Source organism: Pelobates fuscus, chromosome 2, assembly GCF_036172605.1.
Source record: "Pelobates fuscus isolate aPelFus1 chromosome 2, aPelFus1.pri, whole genome shotgun sequence".
Taxonomy (NCBI): Eukaryota; Metazoa; Chordata; class Amphibia; order Anura; family Pelobatidae; genus Pelobates; species Pelobates fuscus.
This window is the reverse complement of record NC_086318.1, coordinates 135,413,966-135,435,902: the sequence shown is the minus strand read 5'-3', so window position 1 is coordinate 135,435,902 and position 21,937 is coordinate 135,413,966. Positions and strand designations below refer to the sequence as shown.

The 21,937-nt window shown below is 39.3% G+C and overlaps 1 protein-coding gene across 1 annotated transcript in view; it reads left to right on the top strand.

The window, feature by feature from the left end:
* Positions 1–21,937, top strand: part of MCF2L2 (MCF.2 cell line derived transforming sequence-like 2) — a 446,256-nt gene that overhangs the window by 399,970 nt on the left and 24,349 nt on the right. The window contains exons 28-30 of the mRNA XM_063442725.1: positions 2,639–2,731; positions 5,200–5,271; positions 12,331–12,443. Coding sequence (XP_063298795.1) covers positions 2,639–2,731; positions 5,200–5,271; positions 12,331–12,443 — 278 coding nt within the window. The remainder of the gene's footprint in view (positions 1–2,638; positions 2,732–5,199; positions 5,272–12,330; positions 12,444–21,937) is intronic.

The window sequence follows — 21,937 nt, the reverse complement described above, 5'->3', positions numbered from 1 at the left end:
AAACGCTTGATTTTACCCTGCAAAGACATGAAAGCCGGGTCATTCGGTGCTTGCCCTGTTTGAGCGGTGAATCCCCAGATAGCTATGCCATGGAGCCCATTCGTATAATGAAAGACTATAGGAAAGACTTTGGCTCCATGGCAAACGTTGCTATTTGCCTATTCTAATCCTTTGAGTGTCAGGACCTTTTCTTCCTTGACTACAAATTATATTTTGGGATATCAACATACTAACTTGGCTAGGATGGGTCAATTAGATCTATATAAGACCACATGCCCATTACAGAAGTCAGTGCAATATAGTTTTCTATTGCTGTTCATTCAGTTTAAGACTTTTTAAATTGCAGATGTATGAGATGCTGACTGAGTGACAAATAATTATCTGAAGGATCTCATTTGACATGGCAATTATCCGGTTGCCTTCTGTTCGAATGTTCTGACCTGTAGTTGTAATCATCCAGCATTGATCACTTTTAAACTTTATTTTTTGTTTTTTTTTAATGTATACTTTATTAAGTATTTTCATGGCATAGCAAGAACATTTCACACACTTTAATTTTATAGTACAGCAGGATTATGACAAATAGTTTGCTTTTCCTACATTACAATGCAACAGAATATAAAAATAAATATTATTTGCATAATTATATTCAAAAATGATCTTCTTAAAAATAAGTATGTCAGTCAGTTAGAGCTTTCACTTGCAGTTTTTTCCTTGTGAAACATTTTGTACTGTTTCTCCGAAGGAAACTGTACATCACAAAAAATGAACATGAGTTTCTAAATAACACACATACTGATGCCAGCCAGCAGATAATGTCAGGAATAAATATGATAGTACATTGTTTTTCTAGATGACAGATACAATTAAATAACATTGTATAGATCAGTGGTAGTCAACCTTTTTTTACCTACCGCCCACTAATGCATCTTTTTGGTTGAAAAAATTTCCTTACCGCCCACCAGTTTTCGCGCAAATGCGGAATATTTTTTAGAAAGGAGGGTGTTTTACAAAAAATAAATGTACGTACATTTATCTTTTTATTTCTACTTAATGCAGGTTTATAAGGTTTTTAACTTTATAAAGTTTAATGAGAAAACAATAAAGTAAATTGAAATTACCTTTACTAGTGATTAATGAGATCCTTGAGGTTGATGCTGCAAGACTAAATATTTGATATCTGGTTCGATTTTCGTAAGGAACAAACGAAGGTCTCTTTCAGTGATATTCAGACGACTTCTCTGTTTGCGCATAATATGATTTCTCATTTGTGCGTCAGCTCATCTCCTCTCCCTCCTCAATTCCCCTCCCCACCTTTTTTTCCCCTTTTTTCTATTTTTTAACCTTCCTTGTAGCAATGCCCAGTAGGAAGGCTGAGCTAGGTAGCCCACTTACTATATAGTCCACCATAACAGACAGACACACGTACAAGCCACACGTACAAGACACACATACATACAGACACACATACATACAGACACACACGACACATACATACACACACACGACACACATACAGACACACATACAGACACATACACAAATACAGACACATACATACACACACACACGACACACATACAGACACATACATACACACATACACACACACACACGACACATATACAGACACACATACAGACACAAGACACACACGACACATACAGGAACACAGACAGACACACATACACACAAGACACACACAAGACACACATACCAACACAGTCACACATACATACACATATATACAGACACACACACACACACACGACATACATACAAAGACACACACACACACACACACACATTATATTTAAGTCACCCTCCTGTTTCCTACCTTTCAGATTCAGGAGGGTGACTTTCCCTGGGGTCCAGTGGTGGCTCAGGTGGATGGGAGTCAGAGTTCCCACTCTGACTCCCTGGTCTTCCTCCCGCGCGGCTCTCAGTTTTAGCTGGGAGGAGTGACGTGCAGTCACTTCCTCCCAGCTCTGCGATGTCATCACAGGGGGCCCGGTCGCGCTGTTAAAGCGCCCAGCGCTGACCGGGCCCCCCTCACAATCCACATCCATCGGGTGGCCCTGACAGCATGGGCCACCCGATGGACCTCTCCATATGCGGCCCCGGCGGTTTGCCGCGCGGGCCGGGGCCGCAAATTGTCACGGCGGTACCCAGTCGCAGGGGTACCACCGGCTCGCGTCCGCCCAGTCGTCAGGTCGTCAAAACCTGGAAATCCCTACCGCCCACCTGAAATCCTAAAACGCCCACTAGTGGGCGGTAGGGACCAGGTTGACGACCCATGTGATCTAAGCCATACCATTGATTTGCCATTTTACACGTCACTGTATAAAGTATATGCTCTACTGCAAAATCAAGTTACATTTTATTACAATTATGGATGCTTTGTAATTTTTCTACATACAGTAAAATATAACATTTTTACTTATCAATATTCAAATCCACTAGTATTTTGTAAACTAGAAAGAAGATAAAGGTATATGGACTACCAACTGATTAGCCCTGTCAATGTAATATAATGTTCATTAAACAAAGCCTTGAAGCCTTCCAGTTGTCCCATAGATGTCATAATTTTGTAGCAATGACTCATATAAACCTTGATTTCATCTGTGTATTCCTGTAGATACAGAATCTAAGGAGAAGGAAGTTACTCGACGCTTCTCTTTAGCCTCGTCTATGAGCACAACAGCTATTAAAGTTTCCGCTCGCACAAAAGGTACATTAACTGGTTTTGTTCCAGCAACAGAATTTGTTTTGTTTTTTTAAATTTTCCAAATTTATTTTCCAATCCACAGATTGACCTACTTTTAAAACCAATCATGTAATATTTTTGAGTCAGGCAGGCTATTGTTGTAACACACCTTATCAAGGAAGTGATAAAAACCTGGAGGTACAGACTGGGAGGCACCCCCAGGTTTTTGTTACTATAAACAAACAACAAAAAAACAGCAACAACAAAAACTTCGCTTTGCAGTCCCCCCCCCCCCCCCCCCCCCCCACCTTACTGGCTGTAGATGCCGCTGTATTATATTGTAAAAATACCCCATTTCCTGAGTATAGTCCAATCAGGCATGCTGAGTAGACACGTGCAATTAGTTTTGGTCCGAATTTAAATTCGGTAATTGGGACATTCAGACATGCGCATTCCCTTAATCTATGTTAATCAATGAAATTTCCCCGAACAAAGATTAGAGGGATTCCCTCTGGGGAAATGTCCCTGAACACAGACATGCGCACCAGAGCAGGGAAACCCTTAATCCATGTTAATCTATGAAATTTCCCAGAACATAGATTAGAGGGATTCCCTGCTCTGTTGCATTCATCTATGTTCAGGGACATTTCCCCAGACATAGAAGAACGCAGCAGAGCAGCGAATCCTTTAACTCCTCACTTACCAACCAATTTGTTCTACAACCAGGTCGTAGGCACGGAACCCAGTCGGTAAGTGAGGAGTGTCTGTATTGTCAAAATTAACCAAATTAGAGAAATAATTCCACCCTAGCTAATAAGAAAATTTCTAGCCTTGTTATTTTGTCCTAAATTTTACAACTTTATTATCATGGAATCATCACAACTCACACTTTAGCGTGTAAATATATATATATATATATATATATATATATATATATATATATATATATATATATATATATAGAGAGAGAGAGAGAGAGAGAGAGAGAGAGAGAGAGAGAGAGAACATTTTTTAGATATATATGTAATTCAGATGTGAGTTTGGGTACAGCTGCACACGTCAGTCTAACAAGATAAGATTGTGAAGGGGAAATATAGATATCTCAGCGCACTTTAAATCACGCAAGTCTTGCTCTGACAACAATTCTGACCACTTAATATTTTGCTATACTTTAAAGAAATACCCATGTCACAGTATTATTCAATAACAAATTGATTTTACCATGAAACCCTATATTATGTAAATTGTAAAACAAACATGCAGATGTCAATATTTGCCGTTTTTTTTAGATTGTAAAATGTAAGGCAATTGTATGTTGTTTATTCACACATATAATTATATCATTCAATTTCTGTAGTAAAGCACCAAAAAAGGCGTCCTGTGGCTGAGAATTCCAGTGAAGTGCACCTTATACTCTAATTCTCAGACATCAATGTGCCCATATAATAACAATATTAATACTATTCTACTTGAAGGGTGTGCCTAGTCCCCATTGGCCATGTGTGTAAAAGTGGGCAGGTACCACTTCTAGCCTAGTAAAAGTTTAAAAATAATATCTCTCCTTTTCCCTTCTTTGCTTGTTTACATGCTTTTCTGGAGAGTTGGTGGGTGTCACACCTCAAAAAATAAAGTCTTGATGAAAAACCTAAAGGGTTCAAAAACAGTGTTGGATAGGTGGATAATAGTAGGTGGGAAGTTGTGTAAATTTAGGCAAGTAGTTAGGTGTGGGTAGACAGCTGTGTGAAGTTGGGCATATAGGTAGGAGTGTTGTACAGTGTGTTGCATAGTGAGGTAGGGTAGGAATTATTGCTAGTCTGATAACGCATTGCTGTCTAAGGTTGTGGAGTTGGGCAGTAATTTCAAGCTAGCAGATGAAGTGGGTATTGGAACAAATGTAGTCTGGTCAGGTTGGTAATAACAAGGTAGGAATGAAGGCCTGATAATTAGTTTGAATGAGGGGCTGGGAATCGAGTCCACTGTGTTTTATATTAGAGTAGGAGGTATGTAGCACAGTGCACATTTCACCAAGCACATAGAAAAAAATTACTTGAATTAGCTAGAGCTCTAGAGCTTTAACATCATGAACACTGTTGTACAGCACACTATTCAATTGCCAACACAAAAACATCCAGGAGGAGGCTGGGGAACAGATAACCACCCATTGTGGGAGATACTAACAGGACACAGGGACACACATGAGCACACTTTACATACAGGGGGGTGAATTTTGGGGAGCGACGCCCCGGGACGGGAAGGGGGTACAGGATGAACAGCCCCGGGTCCCATCTGGGATCCCTGCAAAAAGTGGGGTGAACCACAGAACCACCAGGAGTATATACATTGAATTAAAAAAGAAAACTGTCCATATGTTTTGCTGTGATCAGAAATAACTTATTACATGTCTTATTGTATCTGTCATTTTCTAATGTATATGTGTAAGTAGATGCCTCTCTTTTTTTTTTTTTTTTTTTCGCATTTGCCAACTTTAATAGGTCCAATTGGTCCAGATGTGAAAGTTAAGAGACATGAAATAAAAAGTGATCCTACTCCCCTTGGTTTTGAAGGTACAGTTATGGTAGCCCTGCATGAATGGCTCAGTTCCTTGTTAAATCTGTCGTTGTCGTTGTTGTTTGTGGTCTAGTATGTTGTGGTTATTTTTCATTGTGGATTGTTTTATCCTTGTGTTTTTGTGTTTGTAAATACATATCCAGAGTACACCCCTCACATTTATGTAAATATTTTATTATATCTTTTCATGTGACAACACTGAAGAAATGACACTCTGCTACAATGTTACAAAGTTTATCTTTATGTAGAGCAACAATTCTTTTTTTCAGATCCTCAGTGAGTTCTTTGCCACCAGGTGCCATGTTGAACTTCCAGTGACCAGTATGAGAAAGTGTGAAAGCGATAACACCAAATTTAACACACATGCTCCCCATTCCCACCTGAGACCCTGTAACACTAATGAGTCATATGACACCGGGGAGGGAAAATGGCTAATTGGGCCCAATTTGGACATTTACTCACTTTTGTTGCCAATAATTTAGACATTAATGGCTGTGTGTTGAGTTGTTTTCAGGGGACAGCAAATTTACACTGTTATACAGGCTGTACACTTACTACTTTACATTGTAGCAGAGTATAATTTCTTTAGTGTTGTCACATGAAAAGATATAATAAAATATTTACAAAAATGTGAAGGGTGTACTCACTTTTGTGAGATACTGTATATATATATAATTGTCCATGTGTCCCACACTCACTGCTCTTTTTTGTAATATTTGTAATATTTTTTCACTGCTTTTTTTGTAATATTTGATGCTTTAATAAAAAGGTACGATTAGAAATACTACTGAGTCCTGCGAGTGCACTTCAACAAGGTTATATATATATAAAATATTATTATACATATTAAGATAACAATTGTCAATCCGTCAATCCCCAGAAGTATTGTATTGTTTTATTATTCAATCACGTTTCAGTGTACTTTTGGCTGTGGAATATTTATACATCATAAGTCAATTTATAGTAGACTTATCCATATATACTGTTCGATAAATTTTCAAAGCACAAGCAAAGCATGCCTAAAAATAACATAATATTATATATTTATTAAATATATATATTTAAATTACATATATGAGAATATATATAGGAAAGCGAAATCCAAAAAGGTTATTGTGAGGGAAAAAAATGTGATTGAAAACCGCTTCCACCTGAAGTCTGTAGATAGTTAATGCAATGTTAAACAAAAATCTGTACACCACTCAAGCCATTAGACTTGCTTTTAACAATGAAACAGCTGTCCATGAGTGGTTCACTTGCTTTGCATCTTTTCCTAAGACTCAAAGGCAAAAATGTGATTCTTTGTTAAACTAATTTGCATTAAACTATAAATAATCAGGTGAAATGTTCTAGTTGAGCTGATAAAAATAGATAAAATAGTTTTGATGTGGAATGATAAATACATTTTTCAGAATTGTTATCATGAAAGCTTGTTTGAAGATTCTGGAAATTGGAGGCTTAGATTGTGATATGATAAAGCAATGATAAAGAAAATATGTAATCAATGTAGGATAGATGTGACATTGAAACTTGCCTGTGTCTCTTGCCTAACAACATTACACAACATATGCAAATAAATAGGGTGGAAAAAAGTTTTGTGCAACAGTACAATACAAGTCAGTGTCTATATGCAGAATTTTGTGCAATTGGGGTGACTTCTTTTGTTTGAAAATTAAAGGAATGTTTTTAAAAATAGCAATGCAAAATGTAGCAAAAGGCACACTTACTTGTTCCAGACTGTCAATCAATTTGTGGTATTCTGAGCTCTGGTTAAGCCTCCATACTTGGAAAAAATAGCAGATAAGGTCATCAATTATCTTCATCTTACTATTTCATTTTATTCTGGCACTATAGGTGCTTACTATTTCATCTTAATCTTACTATTTCATTGTGACAGTACAATCCGTTACTCCGTCAAGCATTCCCTTCTTCCCTTCTAAGAGTCAGGGAGGGACACACACACACAAAGTGTGAATCAGTGTGTGTCTGTAAGTGTGTGTGCTTGTATCTATATGTGTGTTTGTATCTGTGTGTCTCCATCTGTACGTATGTCAGTGTTTGTCTGTATCTGTGCATGACTGTGTTTCTATATATCTGCATGTGTATACCTTTGTGTCTGTGTATCTGTATGTGCCAGTGTGTGCATCTGTGTGTCAATGTATCTGCATGTGTGCCAGTGTGTGTATATTAGAGTATATGTGTATATGTGCATACATCTCAGCATTTTTCCAACACTACACACAAATACACCCCTGCATCCAAATATCAACACTACATAAAAACACACCACATATTCAAAATACACACTACACAAAAATGTACACCACATTCAAATGCCAACACTACATGCAAACACACCCCTACATTCACTCACACATACTTCATACAAAAACATGCCTACATTCAAACATACAAACACTGCTCAGTGCTAAAAAAAATGTGTAGGTGATTTTTACATATTAAAATGGGGGGAGGGGGGGGAGGGCGGGTGTGATGGGGGTTGCCAAATATAAGATCCGCCCCGGTTGCCAAATGCTCCAGCTACACCCCTGAGTGTTCCTTTAAGTAAGCATTTGCTTTATCCAATGTACCTCCAGAGTAAGGTTTAGCTGTTGCATTGTTTTAAGTGAATAACTGAATAAATATGGCTGGCTGCCTTACCTTTACTGAGTAGTCAAATTCCGTGTGTAGAGGTTAACATTTGATGTAATGCACTATATAGTTAAAGAGTACTTTTTTTTATCAAATCTCTTTCAAATAAATGTAGCAGAGTGTGGTTGGCTTTGCAGTAACAATACCGAGCTTCTTAACAAATATGTAGGTTGTGATAATAAGAAATCAAAATTAACAAATAAACAAACAATATTCACACTATAATCATAATGGTTTGTTTTTTTCACAGTTTATAATGAAACATTTTACAGATAACCTAACCTCTGGCAGATTTTACTATCATATTTGGGAGCAATGAGCATTAATTTACTTTCAATGTCTGTCACTTTTATTCACAATAGTCTGAATGGTCCCAAATGGGGTAAAACCTCGCAAAGGACTCTGCCTAATGGAAAATCTGGCCCTGCATGCCACTAGTTAGGCAGTGGACAATGGCATATCCCCCATATGATTATTTAGAGCCCCCATCCTCCACCATGTGTGGGAGCTGGGGTGAGGACATTAGGTGTCCCTGTTATATTATAATAGCCCCCACCTACCACCAGTGGGTGGGGACATTATGTTTCCTTTATATTATAATAGCTATCACCCACCACCAATGGACGGGGGCTGGAGTGGGGATTTTAGGTTCCCCCAGTTATATTACACTTTCCCTCACCCGCCTCCAATGGTTGGAAGCTGCGGTAGGGACATTAGGTACCCCTGTTACATTATAATAGCCCATATAGTAGAATCGTCAATGGGTGGGGGCTGGGGGCATTAGGTCCGAACCTGTTTTGTAAGTAGCACCCACCTGCTGGTGTGGGTTGGAAGAAAATATGGATGCAGGGTCGGTGCAAGGATTTTTTTCACTGCATTCGCTCCACCCACTCATGCAGACTGACACACATATGGTGACTCAAGTAGACACACATTGATTCATGCAGACTGACACATACTGACCCAAGCAGACTGACACACACTTACACACACACACTGACCCACGCAAACTAACTCACACACTGACCTGTGAAAGCTGACACACATGCACTGACCCATGCAGACTGACTCACACACACTGACTTATGTAGGCTGATACACACTGACCAAAACAGACAAACACTAACCCTTTCAGGCACACACATTCACACACACCTTGACCCATGAAGATATACACACTGACCCATGCAGGCACACACACTGACCCATACAGACAAACACATACACACATACACTACCCATATAGACACACACATACACACACACTGACCCATGCAGACACACACTGATCCATACAGATGCACACTGACCCATACAGACACACACACACACACACACACGGATCCAGTCAGACTGACACATACACACTGACTTATGCAGGCTGATATACACACACACACACTGACACAAGCAGACTGACAAACACAAACATACTGACTGAAGCAGACTGACACATATACTCTGAAACACACATTGCAAGGTCCCGTTAGTCCTCTTGCCTTCTTGTATATGTCATTTTGCAGTTCAAGTGTTCATCTAGCCTAAACCTGGTGGCCCATTTCTTCCTTTTATCAGCCCTATTTCATGGAATTCTCCCATCCACTTGTCCCCACATACAAGGCAAGGGGCAGGAGCAAGCAAATGATGCGCTTTGCACTACTGCCGTATTAGATGTCTCGGAGGGGGCCTGGCTTTGCCAGCTGAGGTGGATGCTATGTAAGTGCTCCCTGGTGTCCAACATAGATGGGCAGCCCAAACAAGTATTAAAGCCACTGCCGGCGCTCCCCCTTAAGAAGCACCCTAGACGGTCGCTTAATTATCCTATAGGAAGCACCGGCCCTGTAAGGATGCCCCCTGTTTTTTTAAAATTCAATAGGCTCGTCCACTGGCCACAGTTGAGGAAGAGGGGTGAACACTGACCTGTCCACCACCTATTATTTATTTTCTTTTCCCGCGCCTGATGGTGGAGGCACATAATTTTACAGGCCCCATCCATTAGTCCAGCATAGATGGGCAGCCCAAACAAGTATTAAAGCCACTGCCGGCACCCCTCCTTAAGAAGCACCCTAGACGGTGGCTTAATTGGCCATAGGAAGCGCCGGCCCTGTAAGGATGCCCCCTGTTTTTTTTTTTAATTCAATAGGCTAGTCCACTGGCCACAGTTTGGGAAGAGGGGTGAACACTGACCTGTCCATCACCTATCGTTTATTTTATTTTCCCGTGCCTGTTGGTGGAGGCACATAATTTTACAGGCCCCATCCACATCCATTTCTAGTGACAAGGCAGCAATGGCTGCCCTGTTGCTGCTTTTAAATATTTCATAGCTGTGTCCACACCTACCGCGTGGAAAGTGTCAACATAGGGAGAGTTTAAACCTCCCTTATAGAAATATAGGGGTCATACTGACCTCTATAGACTTTTTATTTATTTATTGTTTTACTTTTTTAATGTGGCAGCTGGTTATCCATATTTTAACTATCTGCGTACTGGCTAATTGACATTATCATTTACTTGCAATGATAATGATTGGATGCATTTGGTTCTTAATTTTGTTAAAACCAGTGCTTTGTCAGTCTTCTGAATCCAGTTGAAATTTGTCCATCTTCAGTGGAAAAATCCAGTGTTAAGTGAACAACTCTATTTTTTTTTTTTTAATTATTAGTTAGTTCTCATCCTTTCTATTTTGCTTTAATGCATTAACTTGGCTCACTCCGAGTTAAAAGGGTAATCCAGACGTGGATCCCCTGCTCACTGTTCTTAGAGGGATATCAGCTACACCTCACTGACGAGGCCCAAAAGAAGACTGAAACGATCGTCTGGGGTTGCTGTATCTCTCATGCAGAGGAAACTTGCTGGCATTTCAGATCTGGACTGGCTGTACAGATGGGACCAGTCTGACATTCATCAGATATGTTCTCTCTGTAATGGCACAAGTGAGCAAAAACTATTTTGAGACCTGAGCAGGGATGTGCCGAAAGGCAAGCTATCGAGTCTCTCTAAGCTTTTAATTAAATTCTGGATCTCTTGGAATTGTGCAGATCTTTTGGTAAATTAATTATCTTAAATGAAAAGAACAGATATCTTTGTTTAACAACAGGACACAAATATTGTTGATAAGTCATTTGCCCACATTTTAAATGAATAAATTATACTAAGAGCCACAGAATGAGTTTTCTAGGCAAACAACAAGATGCTATTGCTATATGAGGTGGAATATATATTCAGAGACTGTACAATACTATGGCACTCAAACACTGTTACTACATAAACAGGCTTAAACCAAAATGAGCTATAAAAAAAATGGTATATTTGCTTTCGGCAAAACCATAACTCATGAAATGTATGAGTCCATGATATGATTATAACACATTTATTGGTGCAGGTTGTGGATTGTATATGTTAAAGATTATAATATATTTCTAGTTTAGACTAGATCTGCTAAGTTTATTACATAGTTAATAAATAAAAATAGTCATAAAATGACATAGGAGCCTTCCCTCTTGTCAAATAATATTTACTGAAAGCTCTGTAGGAAGCAAATAGAAGCAAACACCTATAAGAGTTACATATGTAACATATATTTTCTGGATTTCTCTTTTTCAATACTAAAGATAGAAAATGTCATTGAGATTAATGTAGAATATCTATGTGCATCAGTGCCATATTTTGTTAACCACCCCTTTTGTTTTACATCTACTGTGTGAAAGTACTTTTCCTAAACGGCGTGACAAAAATTTTAACGATGACAACCAAATATTATTTGTGCCATAATCATCGCAGTAAAATAGGAATAGCTGCAGGGCTCATAGTGTCCCTTTAATCGAAATGAAAATATTTAGGATATGTTTATAGACAAATATGGAAACGGACGGTAGATAAATCTGCTTTGTCCAACTTATAGAGTTCACCTTTATATAATGTCACTCTTCTATTTATTATCTAGAACAAATCAGTTATGCCTGTTGGTAGTTTTGCCTATGGATTAGGAATTTGGGCAATGCATAAGGTGGAATTTGGAGATTAATTTGCTGTTGTCAATGGGCCTTAGTATAAAAGGCCTGGTGTAACGGATATTCTTTCCACTTCAAACCTACTTCTGTTTAACATAGAGTTTGCAAAAGTGTTTTTTTGTAAACTGATAGGAAGTGTATATAGCATGCTTCAGAAGTCAGGAATCGCCAAAACAACTGTAGAATATTTAATGATAACACAGTAGTCAAGATGGTTGCTCGGTGGGTAAGTAATCAAATGTCATTGGTACACACAATGGTCTGTTAGATAATGATATTTGAGCGATTTTATTTTTATATATATAAACATATGTATATACATACACAGAAAGAGAGAGTTTTATGTTCTAAAATAAACTAATCTATAACTTTGAACGGTCTCTTCTCTTTAAGGTTGGCCAAGACATATGAACTCTCTTGAAACATATGAAGATTTTTCAACAATCCCTTCCAGTAATGACGAACTTTCAAATTCTGATGCTGAAGAGGAAGCAGCTAATTCCAAAGTAAATTTTTCCATTTATCTTCCTGTATACAGACTTGCTGGAGACAATTAAAATGTGTTATGTAATTAAAGGTCTTAAAGTCTACAGGTAGTTTTTTTCAGTGTACTTTGCACTGTACTATCTAGTGGCAAATTTTAAGTTACATTATCTTTGTTTATCTGTCTCATAAACTTAATTGTAATATGGACGGAAATTTTGCCGTTTTATGGCAAATAGTCCTTAGCAATAGATAAAAACTAATATTTGTAAATTTATACAATTTATTTTCATGTATTTGTTCATTTGTCAAGTAATTAAGATTATATGGTTTTTCTTCCGCTATTTGATACTGGTTCTGATATAGCATAGAATAAAGAATGCCATATTTAATTTATCTCATGCTTCGGATGTGAGAACATTTAAAAATAACTTTTTTTTTTTTTTTTTATATAAAGCAGTTTTGTCTAGGTTTAGAGGTTTAAACCTCTAAACCATAGTTTAGAGGTCACAGTTTAGAGGTCCACATCAGGGGAGGGAGAACACCGAGGGTCCCAGCAGAGGTGAGATGAGGTGAGAGTTCACCTGATTCTTACTATCAGACAAGGTTCTATGAGCAACAGGAATCAATGGATTCTGAGTCAGTTGCTGCCCCCATTTAGCCCCACCCCTTCTTACTCCAGAAGGCAATATGCAGTCTTCCTTGTGAGATGATGAAGGAAGCAACCACTTTAGCCTGCTCTGAAATGTAGCCTTTGGTCTGCAGCACAGGAAGTAGCCCTCCCCTGTGGTGGCTGAGTGAGTCTGCTTGTCTGTCAGAAAAAAAGGATAAAAAAGCAATAAGGAGACAAAGATATTTATTCCACCTGTGTGGAACCGGCAACGTTTCAACCCAACCTCTGGTTCTTAATGACAAAGATATTTATTCCACCTGTGTGGAACCTGCAACGTTTCAACCCAACCTCTGGTTCTTTATCAAGCCTGTCAGAAGAAAGGAAAGAGGATTGTGGTTTGATGCCTGGCTGGGAAGGGTTGCTTGTGAATGTAAATCTAAACTATATTTCGTCTGAGTAACTGGCAAGTGCCCTATTAAGCCACCAATTAGACATATACAAAGGGCTGCAAAGTTGTGAGGGAACAAACATGGCAGGGGCAAGCACTATACGAGCCAAGATAGGGTCCTTTCACAGTGTGTGAATAGCAAAGAGAATGAGAAAATCTATTTGGTGGGAAAGAAGGCGTTAATTAGAAGAAGAATGTGGCCACCTATTGAGAAATGTGATAGGGTTGATTGGAAGGGAAACATGACAGGGTTTAGGGTGAGGGTGAGAGGGTTTAGAGGGAGGCAAATGTGGTAAAATCTCTATTGGCTAGGGTTTATTGTCAGGGATATGTGGCAGCCTAAATGGGGGATGGAGAGGGTGAACTGGCTTGTAACTATAGAGTTGGTTATTTGGTAATGGCTCGTGGGAACATTTTTGGGGAACTAGAGACTAGTTGTCTAGAGCAGTAGGGCTCCCAGAAACCAAATATCTTGCTCCAGGGCATGTTTTTCATTAGTTCTACTACTGTTGATGATGAAATGGTTACATAAAAACTGGCAAAATACTGATAGTTAAAAACTCTGATGGGAAAAACACTTACCCTTATGCAAGGGATATGTGATACAGCATATTTAGTGTGCAAGTGTGTATAAAAATGTGTACTACACACTCACATAGACAAGCACATGTGGAAGTGATCTTAGGGGATACTGACCCTCTTCTGTCTTTATCCAGATATTAGACATGTGCGATTCGTTTCGTTCTGAATGTTAATTCGATGAATTTCGGGCAATTTGCACATTCGGATACTTCCGAATGCCCGAATAGCTGAATTGCTGAATTTCGGAAGAACCGAACCGAGCTGCCAAAGTGCTGAATGTCTGAATAGCCGAAGTGCCAAATTTCGGATTTGCCAAACCAAACTGGCGGAGCACCGAATTGCTGAAGCACAGAATTGACGAAGTACTAATATACCCAGTGGAAGAATGAAGAATGTTACACTGTATACCAGTCTAAATAAAAAGTATACACATAGCCAGGATTCAGCTGTAAGCATTTGCAACACTTACAACAATTAAGTAACACGTTCATATAAAATTTAAGTTACTTAGCCAGTCAATGGATGGAATGAGTAAGTAGATAACTCCCTAATTCCCACGGTATTAGGCAGCTATCTACCAAAAGGCTGAAGTAAAAATTACTTGGTATTAGTAAATTCTGTCCCTACTCGCTATACCGGGACCCTAAATCAGAATAGTGGGGGGGACCTTTTGTCCTCCCCCCAGCCCCCACCCCTGAGCGGCGGGTGGGAGCCCTAAATCAAAAAAACGCGGGGACACACAAGTCAACCAATCAGAGTGCTGTGACAGGTAAATGTAGAGACTTACCTGTCAGTCTCTTCATTTACCTGTCAGAGCCCTCTGATTGATAGGCTTAAACCAACCAATCAGAGTGCTCTAAGCCTAATTGCAGGACGGGGGAAGGCTTTATAAGTATTCTCCCGTCCTGTGGAGCTCAGTCTGCGTGGTGCCCTCTATGGGTGGGGGCTCGGGAGGCGGGGACACTTGTTTTTTTTTTGGTTGTTTTTTTTTAGGTTGTTTCTTTTTTAACAGTGAGCAGCCACTGGTTACTAGACATACCCCTACTTGCGGTATAGCGAGTAAGGGCAGAATTTACTAATACTAAGTAATCTTTACTTAGTATTAGTAAACTTGACTGAAAGACCAATTTAGGTCTTTCAGCCTTTTGGTAGATAGCTCACTAATACCGTGGGAATTAGGGAGTTATCCACTAAATGGCTGCAAGAGAACATATCCGAAGTCCCGAAGAACCAAAGTGCCAAAATCCCAAATTATGGAAGTGCTGAACCGAACCGAACCGAAGTGCCAAAGTTCCAAAGTGACGAATTTCGGAATGCCGAACCGAATATTTTGCCCATGCATATCCCTACCAGATATACTCAAAGAAAAAAGCAGAAAGACAGAAACAACCGCTTCTAGTGAAGTACAGTTAAAAATGAGTAAGTGACACATAAAAGTGTATAACCAGCTCAACTTACTAAGAGCCTATGTAGCCTGGCTCTAAGTTAATCAGCATATGTGTCTCTATAGGTGGACATGGCCCTTTTTGAAATGTGGAAGCAGACATAAAGTTGACACACATAGTGAAACTATGGTTTAGATAAGCAACAGTATATTTTTTAGAATATATAAAATAATATTAAAAACAATGAAAGCATAAATACTATGTAAACAAAAGTCCTCAGGTTCTCCACTTGTTCGAGATTTGTTTCACCACGCTCTGTGGTTTTCTCAATCGGTACCTGCTCCCTCGCCTGATTGTCCTTTTAAATTGTCCATGCCAAATCCAATTGGTTGATGCTCTTGCGATCCGGCCAATTGTGAGTGCCATGTCCAGGGGGAGTATCCTACACAGCTGTGTACCTTCTATGTTATTGTAGAACAGAAATTAAGCGAACGGGAACCTTGCCGTGTTACTTCCTCACTGATCCCATCCATCCTTGTGGGCACCATTGTCAGCATATCAATCCAGGTCCAAAGACTGGAAGTGACGCATCGGAGAAAACGGTGCATCACTTCCTGGCCGTGTATTTCCCTATAGTGTCCATAGCAACCAAAGATAAGTCCCATAGGTGCCTGAAAGGAGGAGTCTATGGGCTTACCCAAAAATGCCCCAGAATATGTAAAAGGAAAAAAAAACCATCAATATTATTATATAGCTTATGGCAACACAATTCCATATATCCTATATAACTAACTTGTATTTCATTACTTGTTAAAATCATTTTTTATTACATGAAAGAATCAGAAGGAAAATAATTAAAATTGTACATAAATATATGATGGTGAAAATAATTGCATGTTGCTGAAATTAATTACAATCCTTACATCCATATTGCACATGTAATTAAACAATACATAGCAATCACTAGTAAAAGTTAGAATTAATTCTAATTAATTATTAGGTACATTTCATTTTTAACAGGTGATTACTTGTTTAACCCCTTAAGGACATATGACATGTGTGACATGTCATGATTCCCTTTTATTCCAGAAGTTTGGTCCTTAAGGGGTTAATGGAGAATATATTGTTCTCATTACAGGGATGAGTAAAATCTTTAATGAAACATTTTTGTTACAGGTATTCTTCACCTCTGCCACAGCTGTGGAATCCTTTGGATTCCTAAATAAACTGTGTGTTTTCTTTCGATTTGATATGATTATGTACCAAGTTATTTATTAAGCTGGTACCCCTCTGTATGCCATAATGGGTCTCTCAGGAAGGATCCTATTCAGTACCTCATCATTCCTTAAAATAGGCCATTATTTACAAAGGATTTTTTAAGATTATAAATAGTGCAATTAAAATCATTAATAATAACCAATTGATTGTTCCTCTCTTTAATAACTTTATTAATTTATTAATTTGACTTTTATATTCACTATGGTCTTCCTAAAAACACTAGTAAATAAAATACCCCAATCATTATGTTTGAGGTATGATAAAAAAGAAATTAGTGAAGACTCATCCCCTCGCCATATAAAAATATGTCATCTATGTAACGCCAATAGGTGACCAGGTTCGCATATTGAGAGTATCCTTTAAATAACTGGAAAATTTTTGCACAATAGGTTGTAAACTCCCGTGGATGTACTGTGAGAGCCTCTCACTGAGCCAGTCCCTGAAACTATTGGTCTCCGGGGAGATTCTCACTTTTTTGTGTATTTTAGGCAGATAAAATATAAAAAAAATCTGGGGGTATGGAACGTTAAAATAATTCAAAATTCTTATTAAGTATTCCTAAAGTGCTTCCTTCCTCTATCAATTTGTTATACGATCCATGTTTAATACTTTATATATATCAGTGTCCCCCAAAAGTCTAAGGTACTCTTTTATATAGGCTTATCTATGCATATGGACTATTCCCGCCCTCCACCCCACAACCCTTATCGTCCAATTTAATTACAAGGAATTGGTCATCCCTGAATTCTTTTAAAGCCTTCCTTTTATTTTGAGTCAGATAATATTCGTATTTATTGGTCTGTTTTAGTTTTCCAAACTCATGCATGGCCATCCTTTCGAATGTAGTCATTTCTCCTGAAATGCATGACTTAAAAAAAAAATGGATACTTGTTTTACTTCAGTATGTACAAACTCAAAACATTCATTATTGTTTTCTATTGTTTCTAATGGTTGTTTGAGGTAAAAAAAAAAACCTTAGAAACATCTTCTAAACCTCTTCTATCATCTAAACACATCTTCTAAACACCTCTTAAAACTGTTTATGTCAATGTATACACTAAATTTGTCCAAGCATTTTGTGGGGACAAAGGCACATTTCAGAATCTTCTGTAGAAGTTTTTCTTGAGATACAGTTAGCTCCCTGTTTGTTAAATTGAAAACTCCATTAGGTTTTTTGTGTCTTTACTTTCTTTTCTGTACAAAAAATCCACCTCGACCTCCCCTTCCTTTAGGCTCCTCCTTTTTCCTTGTAAACTCAACATGGTTACTGTATCCTTGTATTCCACCTTTATATGTGAACACCGAAAATCCTCAACCTTTGGTGATCTAGCCTAGTGATTATATCTACTGTAAGATGAAATATCATCTCCAATATTGTGGGTACTAGTCTCATTCATAGGCTTGTTCTCTGAGTATCCTGTTGGATTTCGGTGATATCTTGTTATGTCTGTCTCCCATTAAGTGTTATTATATTCCCTTTGAGTATTGGTAACAGTTATTCCTGCTTTATATGGAATTTTCAGAGAAGGCATTTTTTTTGTTTAATTTGTATTTATTTAATATTTTTCAAATTGGTACAATCGCATAAAAGAAGAAAATAAATAAATTAAATAAACAGAAGGCGTTTTTTTGATAAACATTTGTTTTGTTTTTAAAGGACCACTCTAGGCACCCAGACCACTTCAGCTTAATGATGTGGTCTGGGTGCCAGGTCCAGCTAGCTTTTACCCTTTTTTTTTATAAACATAGCAGTTTCAGAGAAACTGCTATGTTTATACTGAGGGTTAAGCCAGCCTCCAGAGCCTCTAGTGGCTGTCTCATTGACAGCCGCTAGAGGCGCTTGCGTGCTTCTCACTGTGAAAATCACAGTGAGAGCACGCAAGCGTCCATAGGAAAGTATTATGAATGCTTTCCTATGCGACCGGCTGAATGCGAGCGCGGCTCCTGCTCCATGCGCATTCAGCCGATGACGTCGCGAGGAAGAAGAGGAGGAGGAGGAAAGCTCCCCGCCCGGCGCTGGAGAAAGAGGTAAGTTTAACCCCTTCCTCCCCCCAGAGCCCGGCGGGCACCCTCAGGGCACTCTAGTGCCAGGAAAACGAGTATGTTTTCTTGGCACTAGAGTGGTCCTTTAACTTTATTGGTGCTGTTGTTGTTTAACTTCATTTCTTTGATTCATTATGTATGTGTCGTGTTTATTGCACCGTGAGTATGATCTTTTGTGTGCTTTTGCATAATAATTTTTATCCCTCACATATTTCCATTTTTTAAACTCGATTACATTACATTTTCTCTAAATTTGTTTATATTTCTCCTGTCATGTGCGCATAATCATCGGGGGACGCATTAAATATTGGAACGTTTTGAAACGTATTCATTTCTTTATCTAGTCGATTCAATGTGTTAGTGTATCTCCTGACAATCAGACCCATCAATCAAAAAGATAAGCTCTGCAGCATGTTATTCCACTCAGCCACAAACTCCTCTTGGTCGAAAGAGGGATTGTTTTTCTTTTATATACTTTTCTAATGTGGCAATCTCACACTCAATTTTAATGTCCCTCCCCAACACTTTTTCTAACCTATGTTGACATTTTTTTGCTGATTCCTGATTGTCTTTGGCAGGTATAAAAATCCTGGTCATTAAATAATAGCTCAATATTTTTACCACATATTACTCTATTTTTGAAACAACTTCAGCAGCACACACAGAAATGGAGATTAGTGCAGAAATCTTAAAACCAAAGTGCTCTGTGCAAATCTGGTGCTCACTGTAAAGTGAATAATATAATATTTCTAAATATAGCTGCTACTACACAATTTGAGTCTCTCTCTTCTGTCCCGCTAAGTGTTAAATACAACCCTGCGAGGACGAGCAAATCCTCAGCTGGCAAAGTATTGTGGGAGTTATATGACAGACAGGGATCTACCCTTTTTCCATCCTGGAGATAGGGGGCCCAAAAGAAACTCCTGTCTACTTTAGTCCCGCCACTGGGTACACATATAGGTAAAGTGGTAATTATGGTAGAACAAGCACATAGCAAAAATAATACAAATACCTTTTTTTTTTGCAAAATTGCAACTATAGTGAAAAGGCTCAGTCATGAATGGGTTCATCTATACACATGGCTGGGTGGTAATTGATTTAAATCATTGTATAGCTGCATAACATATTTTCACAGGTACAGATGCAACATATATCCAGTTACATAGATGTTTTTCAGTAGGCCCAAAGAAACAATAGGCTCAATTTGATATTTGGCAAGGAAAACCAGTCTAAATTTAAAATATTAGATATTGTTGGTACAAAAAAAGGGTCTAGCTAATCAGATACTCTGTCTGAAGCAGTGGTGTATCCTGGTTTTGTGCTGCCAAAGGCATGACAAAACTCAGTCCCCCCCCCCCCCCCCCACCTTGCCTTCTAACTACACATACACCCTCACTGACAGACACATATACACTCAGTGTCAGACACACACATTCACTGACAGACGCACATACACTAGCTAACAGACATACACACTCACTGACAGACACACATACACACTCACTAACGGACACACACACTCTCACTTACAGACACACGCACACACTAACACACTCACTAACAGACACACACATACTAACACACTTACTAGCAGACACACACTCACTAACAGACACACACACACACACTAACAAACACAGTCACTAACAGACACACACAGTCACTAACAGACACACATACACTCTCACTAACAGACATGCATTCACACACTAACAGACATGCATACACACACTAAGAGACATGCATACACACTAACAGACACACACACTAACACACTCTAACAGACACACATACTAACATACACACACACTAAAACACTCACTAACAGACACACACATACTAACACATTCACTAACAGACACACACTCACTAACAGACACACACATAGTAATACACTTCATAACAGACACACACATTTACAGACACACACACACACACTCACTAACAGACACACAAACACACTCACATTTAAAAAAAAAATCAATCCCCCCAGCTTCCCTACCTTTTGGAGTCCTGGGGTGGATTCTCACTTTCCCTTGGATCCAGTGGGGCTGCTGGGTGGCCGGCCGGTCACTGCAGTCAGCGAGGGAGCTCTGATCCTCCTGTTCAGCTCCCTCGCGTGCCACGTAGTGATGCTGTGGCCGGAGTGACGTCATATTCTGGCTCCGGCATCACTACGGATCAACAGGAGGATCAGTGCTCCCTTGCCGCCCGCCTGTAAAGTGCTGTCGCTGCCAGCCTTGGGGGGCCCTGAGGTGGCAAACCGGCCAGCTACTGGGCCCCCAGGACAAGAGGCTGCCTTGTCAACCTCACGGTAAATACACTCCTGGTCTGAAGCCATAATATTAGCTTCCTTCAAAAAATGTATTTCTGGCAAGAAAACACAAAAAATAGCAAAAATGAAAAAATGATTTGGTTGAAAAATGACTGCCCTTGTAGCACATTTAGGTGACAGGAAAGAGAAAGGCCTTAACATTAAGACTGGCAGTGCTTGGCAGTTGTTTGAAACACACATCCACTTGCATCCACTTTAGTGGCTATCTTGGAGGAGGCAGACATGGTCTTCATGCATAGCGTGAGTGTCCAGCGTCGCTTAGACAAAATAAAGTCGTCTAAGAAGCCGGAAGTCCCTCTAGTGGCTGTCTTGTAGACAGCCACTAGAGGTGGACTTAACCCTGCAAGGTAATTATTGCAGTTTATAAAAACTGCAATAATTACACTTGCAGAGTTAAGGGTGATGGTAGTTGGTACCCAGACCACTTCAAAGGGCTGATGTGGTCTGGATGCCTACAGTGTACCTTTAAGTGGCTGGTGTATTATCGTGTCTGGCGCATCGATAAGGCGGCACAAGCGGACGCCTTAGGGCGCCAGGGCAGGGTGACGCGAATATCCGAATCCCCTACCTCTGGCTGGGGACTCAGATTTTTAAACTCACCTCACTCTCCCTGCAGCCTGCAGCCAGTGAAGTTTTCCGGCCTCTCCTGATGATGTCAGGAGGAGGGGGCATGACTTTCACTGTTCTTCTCCTAGGACCGCTCGGGAGTCTGGAAGAAGAGCAGAGGAAGTCACGCCCCCTCCTCCTTACATCATTAGGAGAGGCCGGCCGACTTCCCTGGCTGATGTGTGCTGGATCCAGATTCTGTCCCACCCCTCCATGGCCCAAGGTAA